Source organism: Anopheles darlingi, chromosome 3 (assembly GCF_943734745.1).
Source record: "Anopheles darlingi chromosome 3, idAnoDarlMG_H_01, whole genome shotgun sequence".
NCBI classification, from domain to species: Eukaryota; Metazoa; Arthropoda; class Insecta; order Diptera; family Culicidae; genus Anopheles; species Anopheles darlingi.
In genome coordinates, this window is record NC_064875.1 from 14,901,467 (window position 1) to 14,916,466 (window position 15,000).

Here is a 15,000-nt window from a genome sequence, read left to right on the forward strand (position 1 = left end):
AGCACCGTTATCGAACTACGGAGCGTGATTGGCACCGATTGGGACGAGAAAAGAAAAGAAAAACAACAAGACGTTATTAGTAAATTGTGGTGAGACCTTGACGGATCAGGACATCCTTACGTCGCTGGTAAATGCAACGGTGGTATCGCACCGAGCGCAATGAGCGCACTTCCGGCGCAGTACACGACCGAAAGGTACAGGATGGTCTTGAACTTGCCCAACCAACTGTCGGCCAGGATGGCTCCCATAAGGGGGAAGAAGTACACAAGGCTGGTAAAGACGTGATAAATCACGGTGGCCGTATCGTTGCTGTAGGCAAGCTGCTGCGTGAGATAAAGCGCCAGTACCGCTGCAGAAAGGAGGTAGAAAGGATAAAAAAAACCGGATCAGTAAATCATCACGGAGTCCTCCAATCCCTCCATACTTACTTCGCATGCCATAGTAGTTGAACCGTTCGCTAAACTCATTGCTGATGATGAAAAAGATTGATCGTGGATACCGCAACGGCTGAAAAACAGAATTTCAATAAAAAAAAAACGAGTCTTAATATTGGATAATTAATTTTAATCTAGTATTTAAGTTAATAAAGTGAGTAGTTGTATGCGATAAATGAATGTATTTGTATTTGTTAACGTGGTATGGTAACGTTAAACAAAACAGTGAAAGAAGTGAGCTGCATGGTACATTTTTCGCTGCGCGAAGAAGATAGATGTTAGAGATATAATGCCTTTTAAATGCGCGTTCAAGGCACCATACAATTTCAAGGAAGTTACAAAATTAAATTGAGGAAGTCATGACTTGCTATCTACACTTCTTTGTAGGATGATCGCTCAAATCTTTCCGATATAGGCTCTAAATGGATCCGAGTGACTTCAACCTTACTACCTCACTCTGGACCCTGAGTACCACCAGTACAAAAGCCGCCAAAAACCCCATTGCCGAGTTGAATTATGATTACCTTGCCGAAGGAACCATACCCGAACCACCTAGGTGCCAAAAATGGGAAGGTCATCATAAAGGTTCCAATCTTCTTACCGCACGACGGCCATTGCCAGGGTAATCGGGAGAACGCACGGCCTACCATACTGCGTGCTACTAACAATAAACATACGCTGCACTATAGTGTAGCAGTAGGCCGTTTTCGGTTGTTATTTGGCCGCCGGAATGTGTTTTCGTAGCAAAAACACAATTAACGTGTCAGGTCAGACGGGCTGCTTGGCCGTGTGTGTGGCACTAGTGAAAGTAAGGCTACAATTTGCAGCCACAGGAATCTTCTAGCGTCATCCGTGCGCCTTGAAAAATGCAATTTGCACTGGGCTCACTGGGTGTAGCGTGTCGTGCCTTCGGCCACCAATTATTATGCAACGAATCGATGTAATCCACTAAGTTGAACCGAGAACCCACTAGTTGTCGAATGCTTTGGGCTATGCATCGTTTTGTCGCACTCTTTTCCACTACTTCTCTCCCTCACTCCTCTCGTTCTTTTGTAGCTACAACGATACTCCAATGACCCACATCTGATTATGAGTGGCAGTATCAGCAGCAACGGCAGCAGCACAAATCTGAGTAGTCTGTCAACCGATCCGTAACCTGCTGGAGCCCGATCTGACGGTACAAAATGGTGTGTTTTGCATTGAACAGTTGAAGGTGCACAGGTTGTTGGTTCAGCAGTGCCAGTAGCACGCGGACGAATCACGGCGAGAAGGCGAGAAGCGTACAAACACCCCTTCTTTGGGGTCGCAAAGAGCCTTCCGCGCAGCCCGCTGTCAGCCCAATGCCCCCCCCTTAAGTATCATTAACCGAACCGCAATGTACGATTCGTACGCGTGCGAGAGAGTAAAAGCGGGTCAATGTTACGCCTGCATGCCCACACCGAACCCCCCCCCAGACACACCAAACAATTCACCCCATCCCCCCCTTTGAAACCCCGGTTGTGTAGAGACGCCGCTGAATGATGAGTGGTTTTTGGGGGCCCGGTTGCAGCTCTTCTGCCACACTGTTCCCCATTTTCGAATGCCGCCTCACGTTCACGTTCCTCTCGTTGAACGCTGAATGATCGATCGAGACATCGATCGAGGTGACGGGCTGAACAGGAGCCCGGAGTTCATGGTCAGGTTTGTTTGGGTTGTGCGAAGCGAAGCACCGCTTAAGACGGCATCGGTTTTGCGTCTTTTGCGAAAGTTGTACTCCTTGCATCATCCGGGGCAAGGTGAACCGGGACCTGCCGAGCGAAACACGTTCTTTTCCCGATGCCCATGCCTATGGTGATCCTTTTCTTCATTTCCGCACTCCGCGGTTGAGTGGGTGGATGGGTTATTGAACGCATGGCAATTTGCTTTTCTCCCGCTCCCCCGAAAGGTGCTCCACGGTCAGACGATGGGACGATGGCTTTCTTGAAGTTCATGGTTGGTGCTACGATGGCGCTTGGCGGAAGAATGGCCGCGAATCAGGGGAGTGACATTGGCCCGAGAGTTATGGTATCGTTGATACCGTCGCAGGATCATTGGAATATCAATGAAGGCGGAATTGCGATGCGCAAAACAAATCCGTACGTGGGCGTGGACAGGGCTCTCGCCGCGAGCGCTCTCAAGGTGCGGAAGTAGCCGTTTGTCATTTATCCTTTTGGAGTGGACTTGTTTATTTGTTTTTTCAAGGAGACGGATAAAATCATTTCGGCTGACAATAAAATTGCGACGCCATCGCCTGGATAATCATGGTAGGCGCAGCTTTTCCTTTCAAAGATTGTTTTCATCCATCAAGGTTGCTGTGAGGAACGCGAAGCTCGAACTTAACACTTAACAGCTTCGTCACAACCTTCGAGAAGGTAAAAGCATATTTTGGCAAAAAAATATCCTCCGTAAAATGATATTTTGCATCGAGTGCAGGTACTACAGTATTGCACTAGTAATACCTGATTGACCATTTCTAGCTGATGAAACATGCTACTGCAGTAGAATTGTACTTAAAAAACGAACACCCTGACTGCACACCTGCCAATACTTTCCCAAAAAGAAGATATCATCTCCGAGGTGATTTTTCGAGTCATAATGAACACTGATTGCGTGCGGTGAGAATGCAGCGTTACGGTAAACCAATAGCAATTAGTACACAATTACTTCCCTCGTCGAGCCATGAAATGGTGTCTTTAGACAGAAAGTGCACGACGGCTGCTTTCTGGCGGAACTGCAAAGAAGCACAACATAATTACGGCCAACAGTAACAGACCAAACACCGAAAACCCATCCAACCGACCGACCGACCGATTGCATACTGCATTTCCCACATTATAGTGCACCGTAGCCGCGTTACTGAAAGGAATGCCTGCTTGGAATGCTGCTGCCGGCCGCTGGAAGCGTCAATCCAAAGGAGAGTTTCGCGCGCTCGCAGTCAATACGCGTTGGTAGTTGAAAGAAAAAAAAAAGGAATTGCTATGGCCACACGCTGCTGTAGATAATATCGTAGCAGGCACTTTTTTTTGGCAGTTTGTGATCGTCGACACCCCACAACACATTCGTTATTCCAAAGATTCGTTTTTGGCGCCCCGATGGATCGTCGCTAGAACCGGCACAAAAGGTCCATTTACTGTTGATCATTGGACGGACAGGTGGCAGAACGCCGGACCGTTTAAAATGGCGCCGCCTCTAATGGCTCATCTACGATAATGTCACCGACACTGGGTATCCCCCGGTTCACTCCGGCTCGCAAGAGTAAAAGAAGAGCATGACTGACAGTAAACTGCCTCCGCCCGCGCATTACCGGAGGTGCAGAGCCCCATTATCTAGTGCGAAACAATTACCGTTGGGTTGGTGTTCACTTCGAAGCGCGTTGAAACCATACTGTCTCGCCGGTTTTGGCCGGTCCGGGCCACGTATCTAATCGAACCGCTAACTGCACTTTAGCTATTTTGCTGGACTGCTGGTGCAGCAGGTCGCTACCGCGTGCCGTGTTGGGCTGAAATGTCGGGATGTGTCTTTGGCTCCGTGTCTCTCTTTCTCTCTCTCTCTCTGTGGCAGCGATGATCACTCGGGTTATTTGCTCGTGCCGCGCATATTACACACTAGCCAGGTACGCCTAACACTAGCCGCGAGCGAGTGCAATGAACGTCAACGTGTAATGCCCGTAGATTGATGGTGCACGATCCGGTACGCGTTTAGGCGGTGCGCTCGCCCGTATCTCTTGCGCGATTTTCACCTTCGCGATCACTTTAACGTGTTCTGAGCTACTGGGGTTTACTTTGCTAGATTGAGTGTACTGTGTAACCGCGTGACATCCGGCATCACTGTTAAGAACCGATACCGAGCGCACTGATGCTTCGAAACACCGAAAATTCCTTCTGGGACGATTTGGTCGAATTCACGCCTCATAAAGTGCACACTGGTGTGCGAGGAAGGTGTAAGAGTTTGTACCGTACCGGCGATGGCACCAACGTCCCCGTGCCCTGGCCCCAAACCTCTTCCGCTACCGACGGGGGAGACGGTGAAAGTATAGATTCCGTTCCACTGATGAGCTACCGGGTGAACCGCTTCCGCCGAAAGTCGCGAGTGCCGTTTCTCTTTCGCTGTTTTGGAGTGATGGGTCTCTATTTTTCTGTTGTTGCTCGAACGACACACTCCGATCCGATTAGAAGCAAATCGATCAGCCAGAAAGTCACCGGTCGCAAATTAGCATAAATCGTCGATCGGAACGAACAGATGATCGTAACATTCGATGCAGATGAGGATCGCACAAACAGACAATGCACTCGCCGCTGACAAGCTGATGCACTACAACACACGATCGATCATCGGTTGGTGTGAACTAGTGGCCATCCGGATGAGTCGCGATCGGTGGCGGAGCGAAACGATGATCGAGTGGTGAAGCGAGAAAGCAACAAAGAAGCAACAAAAAAAACACTACAACACATCAAGCTACAGTAGTAATAGCAGCTTCAGCACTCGCTTGATGAAGCTGATCGACAGCGCACTTGATGGACACTGAGTCGTCGGTCCGTCCAGTACGGTGGTTGGCGGTTAACTGGAAGCTCATGCCCGGTGGCCGCACCATAATAAATGTTGGAAAAATATTTTTCAATAAGATCTACTGCTGCTGCCACCACCACCACCGCTAGGTCGAGAGTGAGACGTAACCTTGCCGGTTGGGGGCTAGCCGGCGTGACATGCATGCGGTCCGTAAATTGTGTGAGAAGGGAGGAGGCATTGCTAGCTTGATGCATTGTGATGTGGTTCCGGACGCGGCGATCGGACACTCTAGGGTGTTGGTTTAAAATGTCAATTCACTCTCCGCGTGGCAATGAGGTACGGAAGGGGAGAGGAGGGACCCTTACAACCACTGTGGCAGGGTTCTAACCGGTTTTTTTGGTCGGCGAGGGGCACTAGCCAACTTATCTAACGCCATCCAAATTGTATTTTGATTTATTTATTTATTTTTTATTCCTTTAATGATGAGCGTACTGTTTGGTATTTGTTCTTGATATTTTATCGTGGAACGTAAAATCATTCATCGTTGCATGCGTGCGTAACGGAATTTAGAGTTTTTGAAATCAATATTTAATCTATCTCCCCTTCTATTTGGTTAATTACAGCTTTTCCAACATTTTTCTTCTGTGGCGTTTCATTAATTGTTTATTTTTACCCTATCCTCCCAATCAGATAAGAGGTGATTTTTGATTTTCAAATGACTCTCGGATGCTCGGACCCGTTTTCTTTGCTCATTAACACCGCGGGGTCGGTGGCTGTTTTCGGCCTTTTTTCGGTTCGATTACCGGAGTGCGCCGGAACATCGCCGGAGCCAACCGCAGAGGAAATGGGAAGGAGATGTAGGTTATGTTATTGAATCAATCTTCCTTTTACTAATTAATGAAGTAAAGATAGATGTAATTGCTTCGCTTCGATGCGTGCTAGTGAAAGCACAAGTGCGAAGAAGCATTCGGCATAACGCACACCTCCAAACAGGCACCGTTTGTCGTATTGTTTCATGGGCGTCGCTGCGGCCATTTCTTCTGCAGCCCAAAAATGCCGAACGCTTTAGAATGCGCTTCCGTGGGCAATTTATTTACCCTTTTTTCTCCTCATAGTTACAGAATAAAAAGAATGGTTCACCTCTCCTATGCTTGGCGGCTCGCTGTAATCGACGGAAGGTACAGCCATATTTACATGATTGCGCCATCCGTGCCGTATCGTGGGCTTACTTGCGGTTGGAAATTTAAAGTGCGGGCCTCCCAAACCGACAACTTCATGACAACAGTGCACGGCATTTAGCTCGTGATGACGCTGGTGATGATGGTGGTGCATGCTTGCTTGTAATGTTGTTTTTAATAAACGCTCGTTGATAGTGCGTCTTCAACGCCTTGCTGGTACGAGCATACGTTCTTGAGCTTGCAGTGTTTTAGCAAGATACATTGATTACAGCGCTGCGAGCGCGTCAGCATGAACCATATCAACCTGATAGACACATGGGTAGTGGTACAAATTTTGGCGGGATTTTATGTGGAACAAACACGCACTTAACGCGTGCGTTACCAGAGATAACTAAAGCGGGAACATCTTGAGCGTTTGCCACAGCCTCACTGAGGCAAGCATTTGAATGCTATGGATATTAGGAAAATATAATCTCCAACAGCTGCATGACGGTAAATGCAACTCATTAAGTAACATCTAATGACTCATTAGGGAGATAGAATGGCGTAGTTTCAATTTGCCACTCGCTTGGTATCAGCACCGAGTAGACCGTTTGCAGGCTTAGTTTGTTTAGCCAAACGATCGTGACAAGGTAAGTTAACAACGATTTAGCGACAGTTGGTATACTGCATCGCCTGCAAAGCAATAAATGGGTTTCTACAAACGAGTAGTTAAGTCAGAAAGGGAAACTAGTAACTTTTAAAAACGAAAATCATATTTATTAATTACTGAAACCTCAGTATGTCCGGAAATAAACCAAAAAATAAAAAGATAACAAAGTGACATAATAGTAAGAACAATCACATGTCACAAAAATATTTTCCGTATGAAAAAACGAGATCCAATGGAACGTGGGCTCTTCAAGGTAACCCAGACCTGACTCAATATTGTTACGCGGGATCTTAAGTTATTCGGGAGATGGAGAAACATGGACGACCCACTGGCCAAGAGATCGAACAGTGCCCGAGGACCGGTTTAACCTTCCTCAACCATTTAAGTGTCTCCCTTTCCATCGTCTTCGTTTGCAGTGTCACGGTCGATTTATGGAGTGATCGCTTGTCATCGAAAGTGACAACAGCGCGTCTCCTGCTTAATGGCTTCCATGGTGAAAGCGAAAGCCGCAGACGGGCAGACCGTGCTTTTTACGTGTTCGGTCCGGTTATCTTCTGTTTACTTTGCGTCTGCTTTCTAACTCGAATAAACGACTAGATCGCATGTGTCTGGGAGTTTTTTCGTGTTAGGCAGATCACAGCAGTCGGAAGAACGCAGTCGGAATGTCGTTTCTCTCGAAACATCTGTTGTTGAGCTGCGACGATAATTTTACTAGAAATTATCCAAAGAACGACGATACCGATAAATTCGCATCGCTATAGTTCTCACAGCATATGCTTCTAAATGAAAAGTGATACCACTTCTGTCCCTGACAGAAACACTTCACTTCCGGGCTCTAAACGATGGTTCCAATAGCTAATTTTATCGGTACGTTGTCTACGTCACGCTGCATAATCTTATCAAATTTGGCTGCGCATGATAGTATACGTAACGATTAGTCACATTGCTTGTCCATTGCACGTGAGTTGATCCCTGATAGCGCTGCTCTGCCAAATAAAGGCGCCAACTGGAGATGAAGATCAAATGCTGCGAACAGCTCAAGTTATTTCAAAATCAGATGCTGTCGGGATGGGGCGTTAATGCAGGTATGCAGATTGTACATCGCAAAAAATCGTAAGCTACGCTGCTGAACCTGCAAACCGCAAGATGATGCAGCACTCTGGTGGTGCAGGAAATGGGTAAGTCATTGCTGCGGAATTATGGGCCGTCGATTATGGAACACAGATAATGAATATCTCGCCGGGTTTAGCGTTTGGCCACAATTGCCGTTCGATAGGGGCTTATCGTGGGGTGAATTGCCCGATACTTTCGGGTGCCCGGTTTTCTATAAAAAGCGCTCGTCCGAAATAAATGCGACGGAGTTTGCGGTGCGATTCTTTCTGGAAATCAACATCGGCCAGGAGCAGTTTCAGAGTAAGTATTACCCCCTTTGTTGGAACATAGTGATCAACGGTGCGGTCATGTAACAGTGCGTGATAGATAAAAAGAAGTGCGTGATGTAGTGTGGTGATAGAGACTGTTGGATACAGGTGTAGATGCTACTACACATGCTACACGACGCTATTAGTGATGAACGTATTAAGGCATGAGAGAAACTATGGCAATGACATGAAGACAAGCAGAAGCAAGTGTAGGACAACATCATAAAAACTTTGTGCAAAAGTGCAAGTGAACTGTGAATTCCCACCGTTATTACAGAGTGAAGAGTGAAAATAAACGCGGTTAGCGATAAGCAACAGAGGGCAATCAATCTTCTTATAGAGATTAGTCGATTACGCGCCCTTCTCGAAGCATGTGGCAACATAATGGACACGGAATTCAGATAGTACCTATCGGTTTTGTTACATATCTACGGATTACTTTTCTAGTAAAGGCAAAAACCCCTTAAAAACGTGCGCTCGGTGACTTTAAAATCCAATTGTTACGTGTAAAGTGCAATTACAAAACAACATTTAACTTACAGTGCAAATCGATTAACGATAGACGTCTTGCTCATGTGGCCATTACTGGCGGAATTGTCGAGTGTAATGCCCGCAGGGCAATGACGGTGATAAAGGGCTCTGATAAGCTGCCTTAGCCTTGACGAAAGAATCGATTTTTTTGTTGGTTGGCTTATCTCGTGCGCAAGAAAGGGGCGCGTGGATCAGCATTATTGTTGACGGAAGATACTAATAAAGCTTGATGTGCTGTGTCGTTGTACTACCCCAGGTTAGGCGGCAACTATGGCCACCTCAAGCTGGGACAAGTTCGTCCTGTTGCTCTGGAAGAACTGGATTATCCAGAAGCGGCACTATGTCCAGACGGCATTCGAAATTTTGATACCGGCCATCGCCTGCGTAGTATTGATCGTAGTCCGCGGTCTCGTCGATGCGGATGTGTTCACTGAACCGACTCAATGGAATCCACTGGAAATAAACACCCTGAGGCATATGTTGTAAGTTACGACACGCATCTGCATAGTGGGCAGATCCATTGCTGACGTCTTTTCTTCCACAAAGTCCCGCAGCAAACCCAGACATCAAACCACCGATAACGTTTGCCCTAGCCTACAGCCCGAAATCGCCGCTAACGGATAGGATAATGGCAAAGGCCGTGGAGCAGATTGTGGACCCGTTGGAGTTGGTTGGCTTCGATACGGGTCAGCGAATGGAAGATTTCTTCCGCCTAAACAACTCAGTGGCGGGCGTAGAATTCCCGGACAGCTATCGGAGTGCTACCAACCTACCGGACAACAACATAACCATTTCGTTGCGATTCCCGGGCGAAATGCGGACACTGCAGGACGATTTTACCGCTTTCTGGGCAAACTGGGCGACGGAGTTGATGTTTCCGGCATTCCAGATCGCAGGAGCCCGCGAGCGAGAGCGTGATGATGGCGGCTATCCGGCGAATTACTATAACGAGTCGTTCATAGCGATACAGAGTGCCATCTCTAGGGCGATCATACTGGAGCGTGACCCGACGCTGGAACTACCCGATATCTATCTGAACGTAAGCTAGTTAGCGATTTGATAACCTGCACCGATTATGCGACTGATATTGCTCTACTTATCTGATTACAGCGCTTCCCCTATCCACCGTACTATAGTGATCCGCTACTGACGGGATTCGAGAATCTACTTCCACTGATTGTGGTTATTGCCTTCTTCTACACCGCTATCAACACGGTGAAGTACATCACCGTGGAGAAAGAGAAGCAGCTGAAGGAAGCGATGAAGATCATGGGACTGCCAAGCTGGCTACATTGGTCGGCCTGGTTCGTCAAGTGTCTGCTGCTGCTGATTGTTTCGATTTCGCTGATCGTGGTGCTGCTGTGTGTGAACATTACCACAAACACCGACCTGGCAATCTTCGAATACGCCGAGTGGACAGTCGTATGGTTCTATCTGTTCGTGTTTAGCATCACGACGATCTGCTTCTGCTTTATGGTCAGCACATTCTTCTCCAAAGCGAACATTGCGGCCGGTATCGCCGGCCTACTGTGGTTCATACTGATCGTCCCTTACAACATTGCGTTCTCCAACTACGACGATATGGAAGCCGGAGCTAAGCTGGCCATTTGTCTGTTTTCCAACTCGGCCATGTCGTTCGGATTTATGCTGATGATGCGCCACGAGGGCACGGCCACTGGACTGCAGTGGTCGAACCTGTTTGACCCGGTCTCGGTCGATGATGATTTCTCTGTCGGTGACACGATGATCATGCTTTTGGTGGATGCCCTGATCTATCTGCTGATTGCACTGTACGTCGAGAAGGTATTCCCTGGAGATTTTGGTATTGCGGAACCGTGGTACTTCCCCGTGAGAAAGCAGTTCTGGTGCAAGGATTCCCAGCAAGCGCCCGATACGAGCATCAACGAAATTTTTAAGTCACCGGAACCAAACATAGAACGGGAACCGGACAGCAAGCATGCCGGCATTCAGATACGCCAACTGCGCAAGGAATTTACGAAGAAGAAGGTCGCCGTTCAAGGATTGAATCTGAACATGTACGAAGATCAAATCACGGTATTGCTGGGACATAACGGTGCCGGCAAGACGACCACCATGTCGATGCTGACGGGCATGTTCTCGCCAACCTCCGGAACGGCCCTGGTTAATGGGTTCGATATACGAAACAACATTGATGCAGTGCGCGGATCACTCGGCCTCTGTCCACAGCACAATGTACTGTTTGCCGAGATGACCGTCGCGGAACACATTGAGTTTTTCGCCCGGTTGAAGGGTGTACCGAGAAACAAAATCAAGGAAGAGATCCGCCATTACGTGCAGATACTGGAGCTAGAGGATAAGCTCAACAAACAATCCCACACACTGTCGGGTGGCATGAAACGAAAGCTCTCCGTTGGCATTGCCTTGTGCGGTGGATCTAAGGTTGTGCTCTGTGATGAACCTACCTCCGGTATGGATCCATCGGCTCGGCGAGCCCTCTGGGACTTACTAATCAAAGAAAAGCAGGGTCGCACGATTCTTCTGTCGACGCACTTCATGGACGAGGCGGACATCTTGGGTGACCGCATTGCCATCATGGCCGAAGGAGAACTGAAAGCATGTGGATCCTCGTTCTTCCTAAAGAAGCGCTTTGGTGTGGGCTATCGGTTGATCTGCGTGAAGGGACCCAGTTGTGATCGTGCACGATTAACCGGTATTTTGCGGCAACACATTCCTAACATTACAATCGATACGGACATCGGTTCGGAGTTGTCGTACGTGTTGAACGAGAACTATACTGGCGTGTTCCAGCAGCTGTTGCGTGATCTGGAAGACAATGTGGAACAGTGTGGCATTACGAGCTACGGCATCTCGCTGACCACGCTCGAGGAAGTGTTCCTTCGCGTAGGTAGCGACTCGTACGCGTTAGATCAGAAATCGTCCACGCCGGACTTGGAAGAGCTCGACAATGGTCTGAATCACTCGTCAACTGTTACGCTCAATCAACAAACTAGCGACACCGCGGCGTTGCTTGGTGGTAGCAATCTTGTTTGGAATCAACTGGCAGCTATGTTTTTGAAAAAGTACATCTCCAGCAAACGCAGCTGGATACAGATGCTGGTGCAAGCCTTAATCCCGATCTACTTCGTAATCGTTACCGTAGTGATCGTGCGTACCTTCCCGGGTCAAACCGATCTACCACCGATACCGATCAATGTGTACAACTACAGTGCTACCAACACGATCCTGCAGGATTCGGGACCATCCAGTCGCTTCGTGGATGGTTATAGAGCCTTGTTTGAGACGTTACCTGGTAGCCATCAGCTACAAGTGATCAAAAAGGATATTGTGGAATACATTTTGGAAGTGGTAAGTGTTGGATATTTCTGTAATCGTGTTGGAGAAGTTTTAAATGTGAATACTTATTATCTACGGTTATCGTTGCTTCCTATAGTCAACCGACAATATTGGGCTGGTGAATCGACAATACATGGCCGCAGCATCGATCACGAACACTAACCACACGGTCTGGTGGAACCCGACCGGCTTCCATACAGCTCCACTTGCTCTCGGCTTCATGTACAACGCAATCATCAAGTCGATCGACAAGGCGTACGAGATCACTATCATCAACAAACCGTTGCCCTTCAAGGCAGAAACTCGAGTATGAACTTTGGTTTTATTATAAATTCTGAAGCGACAGCAGAGGTAACACATCTGTATTGTCTCACTTTCTTTACAGTTCACTCAGCTGCAAGCCGGTAACAACCTAGGATTCCAGATATCTTTTAACACCGGCTTCGCCATGTCTTTCATTGCTGCCCTATACATCATGTTCTATATCAAGGAGCGGACGAGTCGGGCCAAATTGCTCCAGTTTGTGAGTGGTATTAACGTTTTCACCTTCTGGGTGGTATCACTGCTCTGGGACTTCCTGACGTACGTTATAACGGCGCTGATTTATATTGCAACGCTAGCCGCCTTCCAGGAGGACGGCTGGTCATCCTTCGAGGAACTTGGTCGCGTGTTTCTGGTGCTAGTGGTATTCGGCATTGCATTCCTACCCGTAACCTACCTGTTCTCGTTCTGGTTCGAGGTCCCGGCTACCGGTTTCGTCAAGATGATGATCATAAACATTTTCAGCGGGACAATCTTCTTTACGGCCGTCTTTTTGCTTAAGTTCGATGGGTTCGACCTGAAGGATGTTGCCAATGGGCTCGAGTGGGCATTCATGATATTCCCACTGTTTTCGCTTAGCCAGAGTCTCAGCAACATCAATGTCCTTTCAACGACGGAATCGGTGTGCCGTGAGCAGTGTACTGAGGAGACGGTGGCACTGTGCTCCCCGGAGTACATTTGTTCGCTGTTGCCTGAGTGTTGCGATACGAGCATCTTCTCCTGGGATACGGATGGTATCAATCGGCAGCTGATGTACATGGGAATGGTCGGTATAGTGGCCTTCTTGGTGCTAATGGGCGTCGAGTTCCGTGTAGTAGAGCGTATATTCAAGCGCTCCAGCAAGCGCACTTCCCAAGGATTACCGGCTGCTAGTGAAGATCCTGAGGTAGATGACGACGTGTGGCAGGAGAAGAAACGTGTCAAGGCACTGTCGGAAGCGGAGCTAACTAGAACCAATCTGGTCGCGAATGATCTGACGAAGTACTACGGGAAGTTCCTGGCCGTCAATCAGCTGTGCGTTTCGGTTGATAATGCCGAGTGTTTCGGGTTGCTCGGTGTGAACGGTGCTGGAAAGACTTCAACCTTCAAGATGCTTACCGGTGACGAGAACATCTCGGCTGGTGAGGCCTGGGTGAACGGGCTCAGTCTGAAGAGTGACCTCAATCAGGTGCACAAAGTGATCGGCTACTGTCCCCAGTTTGATGCACTACTAGAGGATCTGACGGGTCGGGAAACACTACGGATCTTTGCCCTACTGCGGGGCATTCCAACTAACGAGATTGGCTCGGAATCGTTGCGGCTGGCGGAGGAGCTCAACTTTGTGAAGCACCTTGATAAGCGCGTGAAGGAGTACAGTGGTGGCAACAAGCGTAAGTTGAGTACGGCATTGGCACTTCTGGCCAACCCGGCCGTCGTGTATCTGGACGAACCGACGACCGGTATGGATCCGGGAGCGAAACGACACCTTTGGAATGTGATTATCAACGTGAAGAAGGCTGGCAAATCGATCGTTCTGACGTCGCACAGCATGGAAGAGTGCGAAGCCCTTTGCACGCGCCTTGCCATCATGGTGAACGGAGAGTTTAAATGTCTCGGATCAACGCAGCACTTGAAGAACAAATTCTCGAAGGGCTACTTCCTCACGATCAAGCTGAACCGAACAGGTGATGGTTCGCCGGCGAATCCCGAACCTGTGAAGCAGTTCGTGGCGCGTAACTTTACCCAAGCCGTCCTCAAGTAAGTGTGACCTACTGTGTGGCGTGTGTCCATACGTCATTCATTGACCGATTCTTATCGGAATTTTTTTCCGTTTTGCAGAGAGGAGTACCATGACTCTATGACGTACCACATTACCCAGTCGGAGCTGAAGTGGTCCACCATGTTCGGGCTGATGGAGGAGGCCAAGCGGACACTAGACATAGAGGATTACGCGCTCGGTCAAACCTCACTGGAGCAAGTGTTCCTGTTCTTCACGAAATACCAACGCGTCACCGACGATAACTAGGAGTAGTGCGTCCGTAAGTTGCAAGTGATATAAAACCATTAGCTGCCGTAGAGTAGAAAAGAGAGACTTCACAAGAGAGTAAAAACAGAAGAGAGAGATAGAGAGAGAGAGAGAGAGAGAGAGAGAGAAAAGAGAGAAGGAGAGATGTTATAAAATATAATTTATAATCAAAATGGAAAACCAGCTTCACGCCTATCGTACGCGGTACCTTTTGCGCCCTCCGAAAGCACGTGAATCATTGATGATACTTCGCTATCGGTAATCCTGGGGCTTAATTTAGCATTCACCGGCCTGGCAAGCCCACGCCTATGGCCATTACCGACGGAACTTAGCGTTATCGGAAAGCATCATCATCGACTGGTTGGATCGGCAGGTTGATGTAAGCTAGCAGACGGACACGGACGTACGGACGGACATGGGGGCTCGAGAACATTGATAAATGTACGCCAATCGTCGGTGGCCGGGCTCAGTTAGGCTGCAGTAGTCCACTCGAGCACAGGTGCCGGTAGAGTCCACAAAGGGTGCCAGCAAACAAAGTGTCACATAAGGCAAGTGCTTCCGATCTAGGACCAACAGGAGGGGTCCAACACCGTGTGAT

At 48.3% G+C, this 15,000-nt stretch overlaps 2 protein-coding genes across 2 annotated transcripts in view; one reads left to right on the top strand and one right to left on the bottom strand.

Moving 5' to 3' along the window:
- The window catches only part of LOC125956965 (peptide transporter family 1-like), a 7,077-nt gene extending 2,110 nt beyond the window's left edge, over positions 1 to 4,967 (bottom strand). The window contains exons 1-4 of the mRNA XM_049689296.1: positions 3,797 to 4,967; positions 429 to 507; positions 121 to 349; positions 1 to 15 (exon numbers count right to left, since the gene is read on the bottom strand). The exon at positions 1 to 15 is cut by the window's left edge and continues 1,336 nt beyond it. Coding sequence (XP_049545253.1) covers positions 1 to 15; positions 121 to 349; positions 429 to 507; positions 3,797 to 3,835 — 362 coding nt within the window. The 5' untranslated portion in view covers positions 3,836 to 4,967. The remainder of the gene's footprint in view (positions 16 to 120; positions 350 to 428; positions 508 to 3,796) is intronic.
- Positions 4,968 to 9,010: 4,043 nt separating this feature from the next.
- Positions 9,011 to 14,432, top strand: LOC125956947 (phospholipid-transporting ATPase ABCA3-like). Its single transcript, XM_049689252.1, has 6 exons — positions 9,011 to 9,222; positions 9,287 to 9,779; positions 9,851 to 12,088; positions 12,174 to 12,383; positions 12,462 to 14,134; positions 14,216 to 14,432. Exons 1-6 carry the CDS (start codon positions 9,011 to 9,013, stop codon positions 14,400 to 14,402), a joined length of 5,013 nt encoding a protein of 1,670 aa, XP_049545209.1. The 3' UTR covers positions 14,403 to 14,432.
- Positions 14,433 to 15,000: the final 568 nt, after the last annotated feature.

What these genes read in the sequence shown, in the direction of transcription:
- LOC125956947 (XM_049689252.1), top strand. Translation starts at nt 9,011, where the DNA reads ATGGCCACCTCAAGCTGGGACAAGTTCGTCCTGTTGCTCTGGAAGAAC. An exon ending in CCTTCAAGGCAGAAACTCGA is followed by an intron (nt 12,384 to 12,461) that starts GTATGAACTTTG and finishes CTTTCTTTACAG; the next exon opens with TTCACTCAGCTGCAAGCCGG. An exon ending in TTTACCCAAGCCGTCCTCAA is followed by an intron (nt 14,135 to 14,215) that starts GTAAGTGTGACC and finishes TCCGTTTTGCAG; the next exon opens with AGAGGAGTACCATGACTCTA.